At 49.9% G+C, this 23501-nt stretch overlaps 1 protein-coding gene across 1 annotated transcript in view; it reads left to right on the top strand.

Annotated features, from left to right (window-relative positions):
- Nucleotides 1-971: 971 nt before the first annotated feature.
- Nucleotides 972-23501, top strand: part of SNTG2 (syntrophin gamma 2) — a 77697-nt gene continuing 55167 nt past the window's right edge. Inside the window, exons 1-5 of the mRNA XM_027550246.1 lie at nt 972-989; nt 3206-3394; nt 4156-4293; nt 13861-13917; nt 14002-14059. Coding sequence (XP_027406047.1) covers nt 972-989; nt 3206-3394; nt 4156-4293; nt 13861-13917; nt 14002-14059 — 460 coding nt within the window. The remainder of the gene's footprint in view (nt 990-3205; nt 3395-4155; nt 4294-13860; nt 13918-14001; nt 14060-23501) is intronic.

The following is a 23501-nucleotide window of genomic DNA, read 5'->3' as shown; positions in this document are numbered from 1 at the left end:
GTTTTCCGTATTCAACACAGAATCACCGATGCTCTGAGTCTCATTTAGAGGTTTCCTGGAAGGTCGGGGAAGGTGCCTTTTATTAGAAGGCTTCGTTGTGAATGACGTTTGTCAGGTGTCTTTCGAGGCTTGTTTGCGATCCTGCAAGAGTCTCCGTGCTCTGAGCTGTGGCGTGGGGGCTCCCAGGAGCCCCATCCTCCTGCCCCGGGTGGTCCTGCCCCACCTCCATCTCGGGCTGGGCGTGTGTCCACAGCCCTGGGCAGGAGTGACGATGCTGACTTACAGAAAAAGCGGCCCCAGTTTTGGGCAGGCTCTTCCTCTCTCGGGTCAGCCTTTCGGGGGACGCCTGCTGTGAGCGGCCAGGGGGAGGCGGCCTTGGCGCAGCCCAAGGTCTGCTGCTGGCAGCGTGGGAGCAGCTGGGGGCCAACCTGCCACCCGAGCTGACTCCCACTCGACTGCCGTCCCCACGAGTGACTGCAGCCGCAGGAGGCCCACAGAGAGGCGCCAGGCAGGCCCCTCCAGATCCCAGGAGCCCTGAGGTTTGGGGGGTCTCACTAGGCCCTGGTGGGTGAGTGTTACGCAGAGTAAATGACACTGACATTCAGGTGAAAAGCTACATTCCCTTCCTTGTTCATTGCTCGAGACGTGTTTTCATTTTTATATTTTTCTGTGTCTGGTTTGATAATATTTTCTTTAGGATGTTTGCATTTATGTTCAAGAAGGTGATAGATAAGTTAATTTACTTTGTTACAACTTCCTTGCTGGATTTTTGTGTCCAGCTTGGCTTGGGTTTATACAAGTTAAATGGTGTTCCTTTTTAGTTTTTCCTCAAAGACGGTGAATTTTTTTTTCTTGAAATATGTGGAATTCACTGATGAAGCTGTATAGCCCTAGAGTTTACTTTGTAAAAGAATTCTAACGGTGGATTCAGCTTTTAAAACAAATGTAGTAATATTTGCATAAAAACGGTGATGAACAAGAGTAACCGGGTGGGTGTGGCTGTTCCAATAAAACTTTATTCACAAAAACAGGCCCTTGGCTACCCTGAGATTAGATCAATTTTCAACAGCTTTTTAAAAATAAAAATGCATTGAAAGATGTAAATATTCTCTGAAACACCATTTCAAAGAGCTGTAACTTCATTATCCATTCAAAATACATTCTTATTTCCACTGTGATTTTTTAAAAATTTTTTATGGTTTCTTATTCATTTATTTATTTAATTGGAGGCTAATTACTTTATAATATTGTGGTGGTTTTTGCCATCCATTGACATGAATCAGCCACGGGTGTACGTGTGTCCCCCATCCCAAAACCCCTCCCACCTCCCTCCCCATCCCATCCCTCAGGGTCGTCCCAGAGCACCGGCTTTGCGGGCCCTGTTTCATGTGTCAAACTTGGACTGGCGATCTGTTTCACATATGGTAACATACATGTTTCAGTGCTATTCTCTCAAATCATCCCACCCTCGCCTTCTCCCACAGAATCCAAAAGTCTGCTCTTTATATCTGTGTCTCTTTTGCTGCCTCACATACAGGATCATCATTACCATCTTTCTAAATTCCATATGTATGCGTTAGTATACTGTATTGGTGTTTTTCTTCCTGACTTACTTCACTCTGAATAATAGGCTCCAGTTTGATCCACCTCATTAGAACTGATTCAAATGTATTCTTTTTAATGGCTGAGTAATACTCCATTGTGTATATGTACCATAGCTTTCTTATCCATTCATCTGCTGATGGGCATCTAGGTTGCTTCCATGTCCTGGCTATTATAAACAGTGCTGCGATGAACATTGGGGTACACGTGTCTCTTTCCCTTCTGGTTTCCTCAGTGTGTATGCCCAGCAGTGGGATTGCTGGATCATAAGGCAGTTCTATTTCCAGTTTTTTAAGGAATCTCCACACTGTTCTCCATAGTGGCTGTACTAGTTTGCATTCCCACCAACAGTGTAAGAGGGTTCCCTTTTCTCCACACCCTCTCTAGCATTTATTGCTTATAGACTTTTGGATCGCAGCCATTCTGACTGGTGTGAAATGGTACCTCATAGTGGTTTTGATTTGCATTTCTCTGATAATGAGTGATGTTGAGCATCTTTTCATGTGTTTGTTAGCCATCTGTATGTCTTCTTTGGAGAAATGTCTGTTTAGTTCTTTGGCCCATTTTTTGATTGGGTTGTTTATGTTCTGGTATACATAAGCTGCTTGTATGTTTTAGAGATTAGTTCTTTATCAGTTGCTTCATTTGCTATTACTTTCTCCCATTCTGAAGGCTGTCTTTTCACCTTGCTTATAGTTTCCTTAGTTGTGCAAAACGTTTTAAGTTTAATCAGGTCCCATTTGCTTATTTTTGCTTTTATTTGCATCACTCTGGGAGGTGGGTCATAGAGGACCCTGCTGTGATTTGTGTCCGAGAGCGTGATTCTTGCACCTTTGGCCTGTGGAGGTTTAGACGTTTATTAATTTCATTGAGAAGGAGCTTTGGTGTTCTCTTTAGATGCTCACTTTCCGCTGTAGAGAATGTGAGGACACAGTCCTCAGTGAATCACAACCAGTGAATCTGACCCTGTGAAAAAATTTCATATTGGAGTATTTTTAAAAATTTTTTATTTAGTCGCTAAGTCATGTCTGACTCGTTTGCGATCCCATGAACTGTAGCCCACCAGGCTCCTCTGTCCATGGGACTTTCCAGGCACGAATACTAGGGTGGGCTGCCATTTCCCTCTCCAGGTCCCTCCTGACCCAGGGTGGAGCCCACGTCTCGCGCGCTTGCAGGCAGAGTCTTGGCTGCTGAGCCCCCCGCGCAGCCCCAGGTTCAAGAGCAGCTGCCTCACGTGTTGTGTGTGTGTTAGGGAAACAGCAAAGTGGTTCAGTTTCCCGTCTAGATCACTGAGAGGTACTGGGTTATAGTTCCCTGAACAGCAGTCTCCGTTGGTTATCTACTGTATATACAGCAATGTTGGTGATATATAATGCTGTTTTGATCCGAGACATGTATTAAATATTCTGTTTTTATCTGCAGTGAAGGTCTTTTAGCAGGAATCTCAATCCCACTCAGTTATTGTAAGAGGAACTCACACCGCATTACCGTTTCTTTGTTCTCAGTGTGCAGTTCCTTTAGCAGGAAAAGCTCTGTGTTGACCACGGATCGGCGTCCACTGCCCTGCCCTTGGGCCCCGTGTGTCCCACTCTTTCTGCTCCAGCCTCACTCCCACCGGCGCTCAGCTGCCGGGGCCTGGTCGGTGCTGAGCCCCCTAGGGCCCCGGCCGGCGCTCAGCCCCCTGGGCCTGGCTGGGGCTCTGCAGGCCCTGGGACTGTCCTCTGGTCCTGGGCGGTGGACCAGACCCCGACAGCCTCGCCAAGCATCCTACCTGTCCTCTCCCCTCCCCCAGGTGCCAGGCTGTGTCCGAGGCCATGCTGGCCAGAGCTCTGTGCAGGCCCCGGGGGATGGGGTGGCTGTTCCAATGGTCTCCCGTGACCTGTGCCGCCCACTGACCAGGCCCCGCTCAGCCTGGGGCACGTCTGACTCCACATGGAGGAGTCAACTTCTCTAGTTTATCCGGGATGACTTTCTGACTCATCCATTCTTCACTTACTAAAAACATGTTTTATACAAATCCTATAAAAACTGATCAGGAAGAAATATTTTAAAAATCCCACGATTTTGTTGAACTGTGGTGTTGGAAGAGACTCTTGAGAGTCCCTTGGACTGCAAGGAGATCCAACCAGTCCATCCTAAAGGAGATCAGTCCTGAATATTCATTAGAAGGACTGATGCTGAAGATGAAACCCCAATACTTTGGCCACCTGATGCGAAGAACTGACTCCTTAGAAAAGATCCTGATGCTGGGAAAGATTGAGGGCAGGTGGAGAAGGGGACGACAGAGGATGAGATGGTTGGATGGCATCACGGACTCAATGGACATGAGTTTGGGTAGACTCCAGGAGTTGGTGATGGACAGGGAGGCCTGGTGTGCTGCAGTCCATGGGGTCGCAAAGAGTCAGACACGACTGAGCGACTGAACTGAACTGAATCAAAGCCTTGTTAGACATGTGGGTGTGTGGTGAACACACAGCTTGTTTCAGACTCAGGCGCGTTTCGCCAGGGTCCCTGCTCTCTGTCCTCATGCCTCCCACCTCTGCTCTGTTTCAGACTAAAACTGGGATCGCCTTGTTGCACGACGAAGTGTCTGGCCACGCCTATGACGTCCGCCTGAAGCTGACGAAAGAGGTACTGACAATTCAGAAACAGGATGTCATCTGTGTTAGTGGCAGCGGTCCCAGTGCAAACGTAAGTGCCTCCGTGTCTGCAGCCCCAGGGCTTGTCTAGACCGTGTCACGCGGATCCACGAGAGGGGCTCCCGGGGGTCCTGCGGGACATGGCCGGATGGACCTCAGCCCTGTCCAGGTGCCCACGTTGCTGCAGAGCAAAGTACCTTTCCAAGTTCATATTGTTTGGTCTCTCGGTGGCTTTCTTAATTTCTTTATTAATATATTTTCCTTGAGGAGCTTTATATTAAAAACATCCCCAGACAGCACACCATGAGACTGAGCATATTCTCATGGGAAACTAGAAAGCTGTGATGAGCAAGTTCGTCTCCTTCCTGAAGGAGTAAGAACTCCAGGGTTTCTGCCCGGAACCACAGGCAGAGAAAGTACAGCATGTGCTCTTCAGCGTCCACCTGTCCTTGCCTCCATGGATGCAAATAGAGTTTTCACATAAAGCTTGGTCCTTCTTGGCTTCAGTTATAAGTGAAATGTTCTTAAAGGTAAGAAACATGTATTGGATGTTTTAGAATATTGAATAAAGATTAGGAAATAATGGTTTTTCAAGTTTTATCTCCAAATTTAACTTGAGACTACTGCAGATGATGTATTAAATATATAACACGTTATATTTGAAGTTTCCTATTTTCCTCCCAGTGGGCTTAAGTGGCTATGGATACATTCTGGAAGAATTCTGGAAGTACCCCAAGGTCTGCCATCCCCAGGTGGGCTGGCTCTTCTAGGGGCGCTGGAGACCCCTTGTTTGTGGGATTTCTGAGTCCTTGTAACCTTTACCGCAGAGATGATGTGGGCAGGATGCTTCCACCTGGTCTGTCCACAGTCCTGTGGTCAATGTGCTATCATCAGGGCGCGCCATGACCTTGCCTCCATGTCCTCACAAGCATGTCTCCCCCTAGATGGCGTCCTCCTCCTTCTGTCCTGGAGCCCAAGGCTGCCCCCCCACCCAGGTCCTGCCCCCATTCTGGCTGCGGGCCTGGGTTGAGGGCATCCCCTGCACATCCAGGGTGGTGGAGCCTCACAATGAGGGTGGGAGACAGGACGCTCCCCCTGGATCCTCAGGCCCTGGTTCTGCATCTCAAGGACACCCCCACCCCACCCCATGGATCCTGCAAAGCCGCCTCCTCTAGCTCTTAGAAGAGTCCCTTGGAGCCAAGAGTGCCCCTCTCCAACAGGCAGGGCGGCCTCCTGCTCAGCTGCACAAGACCTTCCCTTTGCTGATTATCTTCTACGTGTTCTCAGGACCATGGGTCGTGGGTGGAGAGGGATCAGGAGGAAGCAGCCAGGGTGATTCTGTAACCACTTAAAAGTGTCACCTTTCTTAATGGTGAATTTGAAATCAGTAGAAAGTTTCAGATAAGTTATAGTAAAAACAGGTAATGTTTCTATACTATATTGTCCAGTTCAGTCGTGTCTGACTCTTTGCGACCCCATGGATTGCAGCTCACCAGGTCTCCCTGTCCATCACCAACTTCCAGAGTCCACTCAAACTCTTGTCCGTTGAGTTGGTGATGCCATCCAACCTTCTCATCCTCTGTCATCCCCTTCTCCTCCTGCCTTCAATCTTTCCCAGCATCAGGGTCTTTTCACATGAGTCAGTTCTTCTCATCAGGTGGCCAAAGTATTGGAGTTTCAGCTTCAGCATCAGTCCTTACAATGAACATTCAGGACTGATCTCCTTTAGGATGGACTGGTTGGATCCCCTTGCAGTCCAAGGGACTCTCAAGAGTCTTCTCCAACACCACAGTTCAAAAGCATCAATTCTTCAGCGCTCAGCCTTCTTCACAGTCCAACTCTCACATCCATACATGACCACTGGAAAAACCATAGCCTTGACTAGATGGACCTTGGTCAGCAAAGTAATGTCTCTGCTTTTCAATATGCTGTCTAGGTTGGTCATAGCTTTTCTGTTTCCACTGTTTCCCCGTCTATTTTCCATGAAGTGATGGAACGAGATGCCATGATCTTCATCTTTTGAATGTTGAGTTCTAAACTAGCTTTTTCACTCTCCTCTTTCACTTTCATCAAGAGGCTCTTTGATCCCTCTTCACTTTCTGCCATAAGGGTGGTGTTATCTGCATGTCTGAGGTTATTGATATTTCTCCAGGCAATCTTGATTCCAGCTTGTGCTTCATCCAGCCCGGCATTTCTCATGATGTAGTCTGCACATAAGTTAAATAGCAGGGTGACAATATACAGCCTTGATGTACTCCTTCCCCAATTTGGAACCAATCTGTTGTTTCATTTCTGGTTCTAACTGTTGCTTCTTGACCTGCATACAGATTCTTGTGTATTGTCCAAGAAAAATAAATTATACTTTTTAGAATTCATTGTCAGATTCTCTGCCCAAGGTTACCTTCTTGATGAAAATTATTGGTTCCTTCATAAGAAAAATGGGTGTATGTTCGTAAATTTATGTTTATGGTTTCAAGTGATTTATTGGTGCCTGAAGCTTGATGTTGGAATTGCCTGCTGTATATCAAAGGGTGGTTTCCGAGGTTATGTTGTCAGCCTCCTGGCTCCATCTTTACTGATCTCTGCTGCTTCCAGAGGAAGCCTCATTTGTAGGAAAGGAGTGAAATATTCTTGAATCGACGTGTGTATCTGGGCTGGGTAATTGTGAGGTGGACTCAGAGGACGTTTTTGGACCAAGAAGAACATGTTCAGCTCCTGAGATCAGAATGCCTTCTCTACACCAGACTCAGAATCCCACTGGAATTCAATCCCACTGATTGGAGAAACAGTTGAAACCTGTGTTCCTCACAAATAAAACTAAAACTAAAAATAAAACTAACTTTGACCTGAGAATTTATCATGTGTTTGGAGAATGAAAAAGACAACTTCCAGCAACAGTCATGGCTATTTCTACAGATCATGCAGCACCTCTGGGGGTGTCAGGACACAGTGATTCTCTTATGTTCATATTGCTGAGTGTTTCAATGTTAACCTCCAACAGGAAACCTGATGGAGAGCACTTATTTTCCATCATCTAAAATTACTCTGAGTTGCAGGAGAGGGAGATGGAATAATTATTCCCCAGCTGATCAGCAGCAGAAATGAGTGTGGATTTCACACCTCACTGAACCCTGAGTCCCTATGTGGGTCCCAGGAGATGAAAAACGCATCACTGGATTCAACACACACTTACTGCGTCTCCCCGTCCGTGACTGATGCTGAAGCTCCAATACTTTGGTCACTTGATGGGCAGAACCAACTCTTAGGAAAAGACACTGATGCTGGGAAAGATCGAGGGCAGGAGGAGAAGCGGATGACAGAGGATGAGATGGTTGGATGGCCTCACCGACTCAATGGACATGAACTTGAGTAAACTCTGGAAGATGGTGAAGGACAGGGAGGCCTGGCATGCTGCAGTCCCCGGGGTTGCAAAGAGTCGGACACGACTGAGCATCTGAACAACACCACCACCCATGTGAGATCAGGCAGGGGTCGGCTTGTCACTGGGGCCGCAAGGCCTGTCAGAGTCTAAGGGCAGACACCCCACTCCTGCGGGGGTGGCTCACACTGGTGCTTTCAATTCCAAGGTCAGCTTTCTTAACAGAAATAATGCTGCTGACTGATCCTTACATTTCGAGCTCTGTTGTCAGTGGGAGGTTCATGCTTGCTTCACAACCAACAGGCTCTGTGACGAGGACTTGCTCACAAGTGAGACTGGAGGGGATCTGGTTCTCTTGGAACCTGACCCAGTTGCACTGAGCTTTACACCTTGGGTTGCACTTACACTCTTTATTGTCTGTTTGAGAAGACAGGATTAAGGAGTAGACCTCTATTAGTGTTCGTGAAACTGCTGAAAAAATAAGCACTGTATCTGTCCTGGGTGGATGTTCTTATCAGGAAAGAGGGAGAGAAAGCTGAGTTTACCCTTTTATAAAACCCACAGATTCTCAGACCTGCTGATTCAACATCAGAGTCTAGAATTGGCGATTTTATATTTCATTTGTATTCCTGTCTCTTCCAATCAACATGGCACTCCGAATAGTTAAATCTCTGGGTTTTCTGTCCTTTATCGAGCCCACAGAAATGGTATGGACCTAACAGAAGAGGTGGCAAGAATACACAGAAGAACTGTACAAAAAAGATCTTCACGACCCAGATAATCACGATGGTGTGATCACTCACCTAGAGCCAGACATCCTGGATTGTGAAGTCAAGTGGGCCTTAGAAAGCATCACTACGAACAAAGCTAGTGGAGGTGATGGAATTCCAGTGGAGCTATTTCAAATCCTGAAAGATGATGCTGTGAAAGTGCTGCACTCAATATGCCAGCAAATTTGGAAAACTCAGCAGTGGCCACAGGACTGGAAAAGTTTTTATTCCAGTCCCAAAGAAAGGCAATGCCAAAGAATGCTCAAACTACCGAACAATTGCACTCATCTCACATGCTAGTAAAGTAATGCTCAAAATTCTCCAAGCCAGGCTTCAGCAAATACGTGAACCGTGAACTTCCAGTTGTTCAAGCTGAGTTTAGAAAAGGCAGAGGAACCAGAGACCAAATGGCCAACATCCGCTGGATCATCGAAAAAGCAAGAGAGTTCTAGGAAAATATCTATTTCTGCCTTATTGACTATGCCAAAGCCTTTGACTGTTTGGATCACAGTAAACTTTGGAAAATTCTGAAAGAGATGGGAACACCAGACCACATGACCTATCTCTTGAGAAACCTATATGCAGGTCAGGAAGCAACAGTTAGAACTGGACATGGAACAACAGACTGGTTCCAAATAAGAAAAGGAGTTATGTTAAGGCTGGATATTGTCACCCTGCTTATTTAACTTCTATGCAGAGTACATCATGAGAAACCGTGGGCTGGAAGAAGCACAAGCTGGAATCAAGATTGCTGGGAGAAATATCAATAACCTCAGATATGCAGATGACACCACCCTTATGGCAGAAAGGAAAGAGGAACTAAAAAGCCTCTTGATGAAATTGAAACTGGAGAGTGAAAACGTTGGCTTAAAGCTCAACATTCAGAAAACAAAGATCATGGCATCCGGTCCCATCACTTCATGGGAAATAGATGGGGAAACAGTGGAAACAGTGTCAGACTTTATGTTTTTGGGCTCCAAAATCACTGCAGGTGGTGATTGCAGCCATGAAATTAAAAGACGCTTACTCCTTGGAAGGAAAGTTATGGCCAACCTAGATAGCATGTTCAAAAGCAGAGACATTACTTTGCCAACTAGTCAAGGCTATGGTTTTTACAGTGGTCATGTATGGATGTGAGAGTTGTATTGTGAAGAAAGCTGAGCGCCAAAGAATTGATGCATTTGAACTGTGGTGTTGGAGAAGACTCTTGAGAGTCCCTTGGACTGCAAGGAGATCCAACCAGTCCATCCTAAAGGAGATCAGTCCTGAGTGTTCTTTGGAAGGACTGATGCTGAAACTGAAATTCCAGTACTTTGGCCACCTCATGCGAAGAGCTGACTCATTGGAAAAGACTCTGATGCTGGGAGGGATTGGGGGCAGGAGGAAAAGGGGACGACAGAGGGTGAGATGGCTGGGTGGCATCACTGACTGGATTCACATGAGTTTGGGTGAACTCCGGGAGTTGGTGATGGACAGGGAGACCTGGCGTGCTGCAGTTCATGGGGTCGCAAAGAGTCAGACACAACTGAGCGACTGAACTGACTGACGGGGTTTTCTAATTATCTCCTAAAGAGAGAATGTGCTTTGCCATATGAAGAAGCTGGCTTGTTATGTTTCAGACTTTTTGTTTAGATTGCTTTATGTTTATGGTTGTGTCTGTACATTTGACTTATTTTATTTTTCTAAATTGTAAGGTTACATTTGTGGCTTGAATGAATGCGGTGATGGAGTAAAAAGTAGTGACAGGGAGAAAGAATTGAAAAGATCTCTGTGTTGTATCTGGCACTTTAAGTCACCGCACATTTATGGCTGAAATGTATTTTAGAGAACTCCATACCTTCGGTTTGGGAAGAAACGGCAGAAGTTGTTGGTGAGCTCACAGGGTTCATTACAGGGTTGCGGCAGCACGCAGCTGCTGCTCTGCTGCCTGAGGATCTAGTGCTGCCCGTCACTTCTCAAGGTCGCACCCAGAGCAGCAAGAGGAGAGAAGGGCAGGCGGCGCGAGACACTGGCAATTCTGGCGACAGTTCACCGTGTGAGCCCAGCTGGACCAGTCCCTGGACTGGTGTTTGCTGCCCAGCTTGAGCTGGGCAACGCGGGCAGAGCGGACCTCAGGAGGAGGCCCTGGGCTGAGCCAGGGGAAACGACTGACCGTAGTCCGTCCACCCAGAGGGAGGAGGTCCCAAGTCACACGGGGAGAGAGTGAGCTTGAAGACAGTGCCCCCCGCGAAAGAATTCTTGCCTGGCCAGCATTGGCTTCTGAAGGAGGAGGGACAAAGCCAGGCAAACGCCCCTGAGGACACTCATCCCGACCGCCCCTCACTCGGGTCTCGTGCTGTGGTTCACGCTTCCCGTGCGGCCTGAAATCCTCCTGCTGAAAATGCAGTTAGGTGGTGTCAGGTTCAGGGGGCCCTGGTGCACGCAGGCCTGGTGCAGGCCTTCTGGAGGAACATGCACGCTCTCCACTGGGGCCTGAGAGGACTCCCAGTCCGGGTTCTCGCCAGGGAAGAAAGCCACCGCGAGCGGAGGTGCAGAGGTGGGTCTGCAGAGACGTCGAGCTGTGAGAGCCAAGTGCGTCACGTGAAGGGCGTGTGTTCACTGTGTCTGAAGACTAAACAGAAGGTTCTAACAGTCTGACAGAGGAAGGAGAGATTGTATACAGCGATCCAGCCTTTGTGAAACCAGCGAAAGCGAATAAAGAAAATAAATGAAATTGGAATCTCAGTGTACCAGTTAGATAACATCTGGAAACAAAAAGCCAGAGCTGCAAAGTAGATCTAAAGAAATCTCAGGAATGAAAACCATGAGCTGGAGAAGACAGGTGAGTGGTTAGGGGGCCCTGGCGCAGCAAGGGAGCTGGCGGTTGTAGTGATGGAGACGCAGAGGGCAGATGGGACACGGGAGCCAGGACCCGACGCCGGCGAGCCCAGAGTTGGTGGAGGACATGGGTCTGGGACCCCCAAAGGCCCCGGGGGACACCTGCTCTCCCCGTCTGTCCCCCGAAGGCCCTGGGGGACACTTGCTGTCCCCGTCCATCCCCCGAAGGCCCTGGGGGACACCTGCTCTCCCCATCCGTCCCCCGAAGGCCCTGGGGGACACCTGCTCCCCCCGTCCGTCCCCCGAAGGCCCTGGGGGACACCTGCTCTCCCGTCCGTCCCCCGAAGGCCCTGGGGGACACCTGCTCCCCCCGTCCGTCCCCCGAAGGCCCTGGGGGACACCTGCTCTCCCCGTCCATCCCCCGAAGGCCCTGGGGGACACCTGCTCTCCCCGTCCGTCCCCCGAAGGCCCTGGGGGACACCTGCTCTCCCCGTCCGTCCCCTGCTCCTCTGGCCCATGATGAGGGACCTCAGGCAGGTCCTGGGGCGTCTGCTCCTGTTTCTCTTCTGGAATCGCTTGTGTCCTGTGTGCTTGGCCTTCTTCACAGGTTTTGTCCCGCTCGTATCACAGATCTACAGAGTGATCAGAGAAATTAGAATCGGGCCCAGAACCTTTCTCTCTGTGTTCTGGGCACTTTGTATGCTGGCCCCGAGCCAACCTCAAGGCTTGTGACTGACTGGCTTACTTTGAGTTGGGAGAAACCCTGCTTGTGGCAATCGCCAGCTAGCCCTGTACACGTGCTGTTGAGGAGTCAGTCCTGTTTGAAGTCTGCATGCCTTAGAGGGGCCACCGCCCTTTTCCTTGGGTGGGTCATTTCCAGAAGAATTGTTTCCACAGGCAAGGACTGGTGATAGTTGGGGGGGCCTGCGTGTAAATGGGTCCGAAAGACACAGAAGGGGTCCTGGAAAGCAGGGGTCGGTCCTGAGGGGGGACCTGGGCGCCGCCTGTGGGTGGAGGCGGGAGCTGAGGGTTTAACCGGGAGGCCAGTCTCACGCTCTCTGAGGAGGGCGGGCAGCGTTTTCGCAACAAGTGGAGGATGGATTGTCAGCGAGTTCTTAGGAATTTCCCAGCTGCCGGGACATCGGCGACTCTGACTCTTGTGGAATTTGCCCTGGTCCTGGCCCTCAGCACCGTGCATTCGCCCAGTAAATGTGTGTGGACTCAATCCATAGTCTTCTCTTCAACAAGGACAGATTGGCTTTGAGAACATGAAAACCTTGAGATACTGAATGTGTGTGTGTGTGCTTAGTCATGTCCGACTCTTGCAACCCCATGGACTGTAGCCAGGCAGCCTCCTCTGTCCACAGATTCTCCAGGCAAGAACCCTGGAGTGGGTTGCCATTTCTTCCTCCAGGTGATCTTCCTGACTCAGGGATTGAACCTGCATCTCCTGCATTGTGGGCAGATTCTTTGCCACTGAGCCATCTGGGAAGCCCACAAAGAATGAATAGATGGGCCAAATTCATTATAAAAGTTTACACTGTGGTTTAGCTTAAGGATAGAATAAATAATGGTTTATATGTGTTTGTGTGAGTGTGCATATAAGTGTGCAAATAAGACACAAAAATTTGTCTTTCAGTGAAACTTTAAGTAAAATCATAATAGCAAAGTGTTTTGCATAGTCTACTAAACATTTTATAATTTTTTCCTTTAATTATGTAATTTTTCAACATTTGAAAAGTAGTAAGCAGAACCCTAAGTAATTACCCTCCATGTTGGCCATATGCCAGCGTATTTGCTGTGAATCTCTCCAATTTTTACAGAAATTACCAAAGCAATGCGCATCCTTTTTATTATTCCCATTGCTACTTTTGGAGGTGAACACGCTTCCTACACCACTTCATCAATCCTTGGCCAACCCTGTTCACTGACAAATAGTCAGTTTAGACCAAACACACACCTTACATGTTGGAACACTTGAGAGGTGGCGTGACCGACTCGTCAGCCACGGCAGGGTTAGTCTTGGCTTCTCGTCAGCACTGGCAGCTTTAAATTGGGTCAGGACGTGAAATGATGGATCGTTCACAAGTTAGCATCGATTACTTGACGACTGATCTGAAAATGGTGAGCTGTGCAGAGCAGCACGGTGCGCAGGCAGCCTCTTTGGGGGTCAGGGGAGATGACAGACTTTAGAAATGGAGGGCTGAGCATGCACTCTGTAGCCTCCCCATCTGCTGCCTGGGAACGGGGCCTCCATCCCTCAGAGCCAGAACGGGGTGAGATGACCGACTTTACAGGAGCTCGGGGTGGATCTTAAACCAGCACGGTGCGGCTGTTTCTTACCAGGCCGTCTGTTTCCCTGTAGCTCTGCCAAGTGCAGGTTTGAAATGGTGCTGTTGCTGCAGTGATTAGGCAGCTCCCCTTTGGAAATATAAATGGCTACTGAAGTTTTTTAAAATTTTTAAATTCAAGGATAATTGCTTTACAGAATTATGTTGGTTTCTGCCAAGCATCAGCATGAATCATCCATAGGTATACATATGTCCCCCATATGTCTGAAGTTTTAATAAAGAAGTTAATGTATACATTTTGCATTCACTTCCTGATTGTCCATTTTAACCTAAACTGGGCTTGTTTTCTACATTTTTTAAAGCACAGAACTGTTACGCTTCGCAGACAGCCTGTGGGCGGCCTGGGCCTGAGCATAAAGGTATGAATGCGTTGCTTTTCCCCCGACACTTCCCTGTGAAGGTCCCCAATCCGACTTCACTGCACCCCTGTGCCTGTCTTCCAGGGCGGCGTGGAACACAGCGTCCCTGTGGTCATATCGAAGATATTCAGAGACCTCGCAGGTAAAAGCAGCCGCATGACCGTGTGTGCATGGCCGCAGTTTGGAGTATAGAGCTCTGTTTTCAGCGGGAAGATAGCCGCTGTGTGTGTCGCCTGGCCATCCGCCTGCCGTCTTATTTCACAGCTGTCTGCGCTCTCATCCCCGATCCCGCCAGCCCTTAAGAGAGATACTGACCCACAGTGTGGCATCACGTTGACCCCAGGAGACACGGACATGGCAGTGATTTCTCAGGAAAGACAGACCTCTGGTGGGTGCAGTGAAAGGAGGGTCAGTGTGACGAGGTTTGGGTGTAAAATCGCGTCACAGCCATGGGGCCAGGCAGGGAGGCCGCTGGCCGTGGTGCTGAAACGGTGATGATGGCTTTGGGAAGAGCTGCCTCTCCCGGGAGGTCAGAGTGTGTAGGGTTGAGGGTGAGAGCGAGTGAGTACTGGGCAGGTGGCTTTACATCAAAGTGCATATTTTTCTGATAAACTCACTTCATGGTACTTTTGAATCCAGCTCTTCCGGGCTCCTCTGCTCCCCGGGCCGCCCATCTGCCTTTTCTATCAGGTCCTTCCTGCAGGTCTAGGAGGTGATCCTGCCTGACCCGGGCAGACGGACACCTGGCCCCGAACGTGAAGCCCACGTTGTCGAGGGCCAGCCTGAGTGTTGAAGGGGATGAGGTCGAGGGCCAGGGTGTTGACAGGTCCTGGATGAGATTCCTGGACTCCTAGGCTGGGGGAACAAGTCACGCTTTCCCCCAGGACGCTCAGACCTGGTCCACATCAGCAGGGGGCCTGCTGGCACAGCCTGGTGACCTCGGGCCTCATGCTTCCAGAGGTCTCACGGTCCTGATTTCCTGCAGGGACTGTTCATGGTGAGGTGAAGCCCCCATTGTGGCTTTGACGTCAGTCGTGCAGAAAAGAGGTTTTAACAACACGTGTGTTCTGCATAAAGACTCTTTTGTACCAAAAGGACACTCAGGATGCAGCTTGACTGCAGTTTCCCCTCTTTCCAGCAGAGTCACAAAGCCCACCCTTAAAGTGTACAGCAGGTGGATCGCACATTGTGGGCATTAAGGGTCCTGAGCCCATAAAGCCACCTGCCTTCCGCAGGGGATGGTTTTCCTGGAGAGCCCCCAGCCGTTGCTAGGAGGGAAAAACAAGAGCCTGGCCCTCCTATGCTGCTCTTCTTGGTGACACAAAAGGATTCCAGTCTTATCAGGAAATATGGCTTTAATTATAACCATGAGGACCCAGGTCTCTGAGCCAAATGGCCGTTCTTTTTCAAGGTTTTCAAAGCACTTCAAAGAAGCATATACTTCTGTTGGACTGACATCCTTTTGTTGGATAAGGCAAGTGCTGCAATTATGCAGCTGAAGAGCTTGCAGGGCTCAGTGGCCCCTGTGTTTAGATCGAGGGTCTGCAAGGAGAATGAATCAAGTTGTTGCTGAACTCGGAGTGTATAGTCATTTCTGGGTGACCATAACCATCTGGCGGGCTGATTAATGATTGTGGGAAGGATTGCTCAAATCTGCTTGTGAACATTCTTAGTTCTTTTTTGTAAGTAAATTTTTAAATTTGTGGGTATGAATATGTTTCAGAAAAGGATGAGAACAGGGGAATGAAAGGTTGTTGCTGAGCCGTGAAAGACACTGGGATTCTTGGCCCCTGGAGGAATTCAGTCCGGGTTCAGTGACAAGGCTGATCGCTCAGAGCTTTCGTGTAATACAGTTTCATTAAAGTGTAAAAGAGACAGAGAAGGCTTCTGACATAGACGTCAGAAGGGGGCAGAAAGAGTGCCCCTGCTCCTCTTTAGCTACTAGCAGGCTGCTAATTAGAAAAAGGAGATGTCTCAAAACTCAGAGCCCTCACGACTTGAAGAAACGCAGAGTCCGGGGTAAATACACAGTTCTTTAACATAGCTTACGACACACATTTCTGTAAGGAAAATGCGTTGGTTAGCTCAAGGTTTGAGAAAGTTCAGTTCAGGTGGAGCCAGGTGTTGTCGTGGCAGCACAGAATGTAAGAGAAACCTCCCTTTAATTTTGTAAAGAAGGAGAAGATCTAACACTTGTGGTTGGCTTCCTCCTGCCATTTAAGAGAGAGAAACGTGTCTGCCACAGGCGACCTATTTGCTCCATTTGGAGACCCCTGGCCTTCCTGCCTGTTACCCTCTCAGGAATAAGATTAAAATCAGAAAAAGACTGCTCAGCTCAGGAAGAGCATCTCCCTTCTCTGCGGAGGTGTGAATGGGCCAAGGCGGCCTGCAGGGTGACAGGATCACCTCCTCCGTGTCTGCAGCCCCCTGGGTCTGGTCCCCTAGGCAGGGCCCGCATATGCAGACACGATTCTCCCGGAAAGCAGACTCTGCTCTCCAGCTCCAGGAAGCGTCCCGAGCATCTCAAACCCAGTGAGTCTCCCAACCAGGTCTTCCTTGCCTCCTGCACCTCTGGGTCCTGGGTCCTGCATCCCGCCCGCCCGGGCCTCCTCTCCATCCCCACATCCTGCCCCGGCCAGGCTGGGGAGCAGCCCCGCCCCATGCCAGGGCGCCCCTTCATCTGCTGTGACTGTCCCACCCACGCCCTCCTCTCTTCACTGTGAGTGTTCTACACCCTGCACTCCTGAATTAAATGCTCAGTGAGCTGAGATCTCGGACCTGGGATGGCCTCACCAAGTTCACATGTTCAGGGTTTGGCTCAGGACACGTGCGTCTTGCAGGCAGGGGGACCCTTGGCCGAGCTGCCGCATGTGTCGGTGTCAGGAGGGTCCTCAGTGTGCAGGGGCCCAGGCTCCGGGAAGTTGTCCACACACGTGAGGCAGGTGCACGAGACGCTGATAACCCAGTAACCTGCACCCCACCCAGCAGCCCACCGAGTTAGGGTTTCTCCTGGGGGTGAGACCCTCAGGGGCAGGGCTGGGGACCCTCCCGCAGGGCTGTGCCTGGCTTGGTCCCCTCCCTGAGGAGGCAGGTTTGCAGTCACCCCAGAGGGGACCTGGAGCTGGAGGGCTTCTCTCCTGCTTCATGTGGGGACCAGAGGGGTCAGCATCCTGATGTCCACCTGGCGTTGCATCTAAGGATTGGGCGGCTGGAAACCGTTCGGTTCAGTTAAGCTCTGTCACTCAGTCTTGTCCAACTCTTTGTGACCCCATGAATCACAGCACGCCAGGCCTCCCTGTCCATCACCAACTCCTGGAGTTTACCCAAACTCATGTCCATTGAGTCGGTGATGCCATCCAACCACCTCATCTTCTGTCATCCCCGTCTCCTCTCGCCTTCAATCTTTCAGTTTTTTCAAATGAGTCAGTTCTTCACGTCAGGTGGCCAAAATATTGGAGTTTCAGAGGTCAGAGCAGAATATAAAACCGTTTATTCAGTTATTCATCCTCAGACCGACCCGCCTGCTCTCGATGGCCGCCTTGTATGGATCAGACTCTTCTGGGCATTCCGGGCAGACACTGCTCGTGTACACTTGTGTCCAGTGGGAGGAAACTGGCCGTCAGTGAACAGATCACAATACACGTTCAGACAGTGACCACTGCCCTGAAGAAAATTAAACGATGCTGGGGCGTGCCGAGCAGTGGACGGAGCATCTCTGTTGTTACAAGGTGGTCAGTGGAAATCTCTCCGTGGATGATGCTTAAGCAAATATTTGAATCAAGCAGAGTAAGGTGTGAGCAGGCCCTGCCGGGCAGCATCCCACACTTGTAAAAGATGCAAGATGAAGGGTCGATGGGCCTGTTTGCTCAGAAACAGGGGGAGCCAGTTGGGGAGGGTAGCTGGGGAGGAGAGGAGGGATGGAAGGCTGGGGCAGGTCCTCAGCGTCTCGTCCTGGAAAGGGACTTGGGTCTTATTTATGAGTAAGGGGTTGAGGGGGCCAAGGGGGTTGTTTGGGGGTGGTCCAAAGCAGGGTCAGAAGTTTTACATTAAAAACTGCTCAGGTTGCTGTCCAGAGAATGTTCCAGTACCTAGGCAACGTTGGGGCACCACCCTGGAGCTGGGGGGGCAAGGCGCAGGGAGGTCACGTGCCCAGTTGTGGCTTCACTGTCCTTGCCACGGGGTCAGGGTGGGGCGGGGGCTTCCCACGTTGGCCGGACATTGGCCCTGGGTATGTGGTTGTCACAGGTGCTTAGACACTGTGTCGCCACACTTTGCCTTCTGGCGGCACGGCCTCGAGATCTGTCAAACGGAGCTCGGGGACACTGCGGAGCCTCCTGGGGTGTGAGGTCCCCCGAGGCCTTGTGTGCTGTTTTTCTCCAGCACATTCACCTGCGTTTGGTGTCTCGCTTCCATGAAGTTTAGCCGTCAGACAAGATCGGTGATGAGCTTCTTGCCGCACCTGTGAGATTTCTTTAATTAATGGATTTGGCTGATTCAGTGTGAAGCTTTCTCTTCCCCTTGCTCCTTGCCTCCCCTCTGGTTCTGTCTCCTCCATGTACACCGCAGCTCCTGCCTTGGCATTCCTTCTGAGGCCGCGTGCCCTCTGTCCCCCCGAGGAGTCCACGTACCAGGCTTCAGGAAGTGGGCAACCTCTTCAGGGAATGCCGCTGTTCACAGCCCATCCCAATGGTGTCTGTGGTCAAACTTTCTCGTAAAGTGAAGAGAATGTTTGTTTTTAAAAGCATATCACTGACCTTCCAGGGCTGCCCTGGTGGCTAAGACAGTGAAGTGTCTGCCTGCAATGCGGGAGACCCAGGTTCAATCCCTGGGTTGGGAATATCCCCTGGAGAAGGAAATGGCAGCCCACTCCAGTATTCTTGCCTGGAAAGTCCCATGGATGGAGGAACCTGGTGGGCTACAGTCCATGGGGTCGCAGAGAGTCAGACATGACTGAGCGACTTCACTTTATCAACCTTCCAGCCCTTTGGTCTGCAGCTGCTCTGATGGTGGTTCAGCCCCCTTTGTGGGCTCCTTGGGAGGGGAGCACATCGCCATGGTGACGACCCCCCAGGTCCTGGGCAGGTCCCTGTTCCGGACCCAGGAACCAGCCAGTGCTCCCTGGACTGACTGCTTCACAGGCGGGACCCTGGAGAAGCCCCAAGAGCAGGCGCTGGACGGCAGCCTGCTGGTCGCCAGGCAGAGCTGCACGGAGCCTGGTAGGATGCAGGCAGGCGGTCAGGTGGGGGGTGCAGAGCCTGTGGGAGAGCTGCTACGACGCCAGGACTCCGCTTCTGCCCAGCCGCCTACCACCCTCCCCACCCTGTCCCCGCGGGCTTCTCCCTACAGGAGTCAGCTGTCAAGGAGCCCAGAGCTCTGGTCCTCCAGGCCTGCCGCTGAGTACCCCCCCCCCACCCCGCCCATCCCATGGCAGCCATCTGCTGCAAAAAGTCACAGGTGAGGCAGGGGCTTCTGTGTCCTCCCCCCCCCAAGTCAGCCCCCGCAGCGTTCCCACCTGCAGCCACAGCGGCTGGGCCTCTGCGTGGATCCAAGCAGGCGTCCCTACCAAGTCTGCTGGCTGTGGGGCTCCACGCACCCTGCGTGTCCTCTAAGGATGGAACCTCAGCACAGCTCTTCAGATGGTGTCATCTTTATTTTCAAAGTTGGTGGAGTTTTCCCCCGTTTTGAGCCAAGAGTGAGTGATAGGAGGCTGGACGAGGGCTTCCCGCCCTCTCCCCCAGCGCCCCGTCTCTCGGCGCCTCTGGGTCAGGCCTCTGTCTCCCCACTTTGATCGGAGGCTGGACGAGGGCTTCCCGCCCTCTCCCCCAGCGCCCCGTCTCTCGGCGCCTCTGGGTCAGGTATCTGTCTCCCCACTTAGCTCCTCTTGCAGCACCAATCGCTCAGGGTGCTGGTGAGCTCCGCACTGAAGGGCAGGCTTCCTGGATGAGTTACCTTAACCCTGAATTACCGGAGGAAAAGCTCGTCTGGATCGCCTCAGATGCACGCGCTGGCACTCTCGTCTGCTCACAATGTGTAAACTTCAGGTGGTGAAACAGCTAAAGAGTCGGCTTAGGTCATTCTTCACCGACAGCAAGAGGTGACTGACGCGTCAGACCCGGTGGTAAATTCCAGAGCAGGATGCTGTGGTTCATAAACAGCAGACCCGGCCGACGGTGGACCACACGGCGGAAGGATGCTCTGGGCGCTCGGGTCTGTGAAGGGCAGTTTCTCCTTCTCCGACTCTGGGTCACGGGACCACGGCTGGAGTAACCAGCACCAGCAATTCTGGGCTTTATAGTGAGGACCAAAGAGCTTTTCCAACAAAGGACCTAGAGGATCACATACATGTTTGCAGTGAGTGTAGAGGTGTGTATAACATTTTCTGATAGTTCACCCTCTGATCTGAAGTGACGCTTGTGTGGCGGAAGGCTGCCTCCTCCTGGGGGGACACTGCGTGTCTGCTTGTCTGCCGAGCCAGGATTGTTTGGGTTATTTCAGGCCGGCCCGCATCCGCGCAAGGTGCACAGCACCTCCATGTAAACATGGGGCTGAGTCAGTGCTCCCCAGACTGCTGCTTTTTAATCTGAGTATTCTGTACCATCTTTCAGTATAAAAATCCCACCCCCGTGCTGTGCTGGAAGGTGAACACGTGTCAGGAAGCAGGACTCCTCGGGAGTTGAGGACGGGGCAGGGGCTGTGACCACAGCACCCGTGACCCCTGCTGGGCGATGGCCATGCCCACGTGTGACTGGTCCTGGCCTTAAAGGACTCGGCGCTTGTGAATGACGATGAAGTGGGTGTGAGACACCAGAAACACTGGATTTCCCTCGTTATTAACCCAGATTCTTGGTGCAGTTAACACTAAGGCTTTTTAGGAGGTATTATCATTTTCTAATATTCCCCAGAAGTTTATGTGAATGAATATTTAACATGTCTGAATCTTACTAATTAATTTGCAGAGAAAACAAATTATTTCTGTTATAACACAACTGTATTGCAAAGAATGATTAAATTTGCATAACCTCACATGACACTAGTGATAGCAATTAATTTGACTTGAAACGGCAAGAATAACAAATACAGACGATCTCCCTGCAGCTAGTTTGCATGTTTGAATATTTATGTGGATAAAAATATATTATGGCCTGTTTCCATTTTACATCCTGATGTAATGACAGGGTTACCACAGAAATAAACTGGAACCACTTTCAACTGAAACCCATTAACCTGTATTAATCTGACCAAAAAGTTTATTTTATTTAGGAACATTAATTAAAATTTTAAATTAAAATCAAACTTCCATGATACTGTTTTACATCCATTTTACCACTTTCCCTGGTGGCTCAGTCAGTAAAGACTCCACCTGCAATGCAGAATATGTGGGTTTGATCCCTGGGTCGGGAAGATCCCCTGGAGGAGGGCATGGCACCCCACTCCAGTATTCTTGCCTGGAGAATCCCATGGAAAGAGGAGCCTGGCGGGCTACAGTCCACACGACTGAGCGACTTCACTTTCACTTTTCACTTTCGTGCATTGGAGAAGGAAATGGCAACCCACTCCAGTGTTCTTGCCTGGAGAATCCCAGGAACGGGGGAGCCTGGTGGGCCGCAGTCCGTGGGGTCACAGAGTCGGACACAACTGAGTGACTAAACCACCACCACTAATTTGTTTCTTAGGACTAAAAGTGTCCATCAAAGGGACAACACTTCAAAGATTTGATTTGAAAGTTTTTTTTAATTGGCTTTTTTAAATGATGGAGAAAGAGAGAGAGAGACAGAGGTCTCTATCAGTAGGTCTCACCTAATGGGCAGTGGAGGTTTTTCTGGGCAAAGTCTCTGTAAATAGTAACTTCTTTCAGTTCGGTTCAGTTCAGTCGCTCAGTCGTGTCCGACTCTTCGAGACCCCATGAATCGCAGCACACCAGGCCTCCCTGTCCATCACCAACTCCCAGAGTTCACTCAGACTCACATCCATAGAGTCAGTGATGCCATCCAGCCATCTCATCCTCTGTCGTCCCCTTCTCCTCCTGCCCCCAATCCCTCCCAGCATCAGGGTCTTTTCCAATGAGTCAACTCTTCATTAGTTACCTAAAATACCACTCGCGGCGGCCACAGCGCAGATTCGACTTCACTCGCTCGCAGTTCGCTCGGCGCCCTCTGCAACCATGTCTGACAAACCCGATATGGCTGAGATTGAGAAGTTCGATAAGTCGAAATTGAAGAAAACGGAAACGCAAGAGAAAAATCCACTGCCTTCGAAAGAAACGATTGAACAGGAGAAGCAAGCAGGCGAGTCGTAATGAAGCGTGCGCCGCCAGTAAAAAAATAAATAAATAAAAATAAAATACCATTGCGTTTAGTGGTATAAAGATTGTATTTTATTTTCAACAAAATTTAATATAGTTAATGACTAGAACTAACATTAACAATTGACATTAAATATTTTTCTGGAATTTAAAGAATGCCACTGTTAAAAGAATAGCTTATTACTTGGTTTTCAATATTTAACCAAAGACATAAAGCAAATCTAGATGAAGGCAAAAGATACCTGTGAAAATGGGCTCTGTGCGGGTCTCGGCCATCACCTGCACTGCGGCTGCTCCAGCCTTCTTGGTTCTTACTGTGGTTGCAAGACGCCCTGGGCAGTAACCCTGAGGGAACTTTGAAAAAGTAGAGGTTCTCTACTGGTAGGACCTGGAAATTACACAGCAGACCTGGTCACACAGTGAGACCAAGGTGGCCGGCAGAGAGAGAGGGCCCTGGGGGCCTGTTTTCACTGAGGTGGGAGGGGGCTTGGGTTTCCAGGGATCCCTCTTTGTTGGTCAATTTAAACATAAGGCGGGAACTTAAAGCCCAGGAAGAGCAAAAACAAGTGGCCCAAATGATCAGTTACTGAAATCAACCTAGATGTCTAAGACATCTGAGCTGGCGAGGGGCGGGGGTAGGGGATTCCCGGCTCTGGTGTGTGGACGACAGTGTGATGGTACAAGCTGGGCCCCTCACACGGGGTCCCTGGGAGAGCAGAGCCGAAGTCAGGCACTTGCATTAAAGAAAAGACAGCTGCCAGGGTTTACACTGAAAAATGCTTTACATTTGGTGCAAATTTGTTCAGTCTTGTTAAAAGGAGGTTTCTTTCTTCCCCTATGATAATAGAAAAATTAAGTGGAAATATGCTATAGAGATTATACTCAAACTGTACAATGCAAAGGTTTTCTTTCCTTTTGCCTTTAATATTCTGGGCACATTCCCTTTAATTAAAACAGTCTGTGTAAATGTGTTCCCAAGAAAGGGGGAAGTCCTAAGGGACTTGTGTAATTCCTATTTTGTTGTCTGTGTCGACTTAATGGAAAATGGGGATCAGACTTTCCACATGTGCAATGAAATCCTTCATTTGTGCTTCTCATTAAACAAGGCTCTGTGTTTGGAAAGTAACTCTCTTAATGTGCTAAAATCAGCTGAATGTGTAGCTGCATTGGAGGGGCTGGTGATGTGACGTTGCATTTCCCCACACCCGTGTACACACGCGCACACGCACACGCACACAGACACACATGCACACACACACGCACACAGACACACGTGCTCACG

Source organism: Bos indicus x Bos taurus, chromosome 8, assembly GCF_003369695.1.
Source record: "Bos indicus x Bos taurus breed Angus x Brahman F1 hybrid chromosome 8, Bos_hybrid_MaternalHap_v2.0, whole genome shotgun sequence".
NCBI classification, from domain to species: Eukaryota; Metazoa; Chordata; class Mammalia; order Artiodactyla; family Bovidae; genus Bos; species Bos indicus x Bos taurus.
This window is presented reverse-complemented; position numbering and strand designations above follow the sequence as displayed.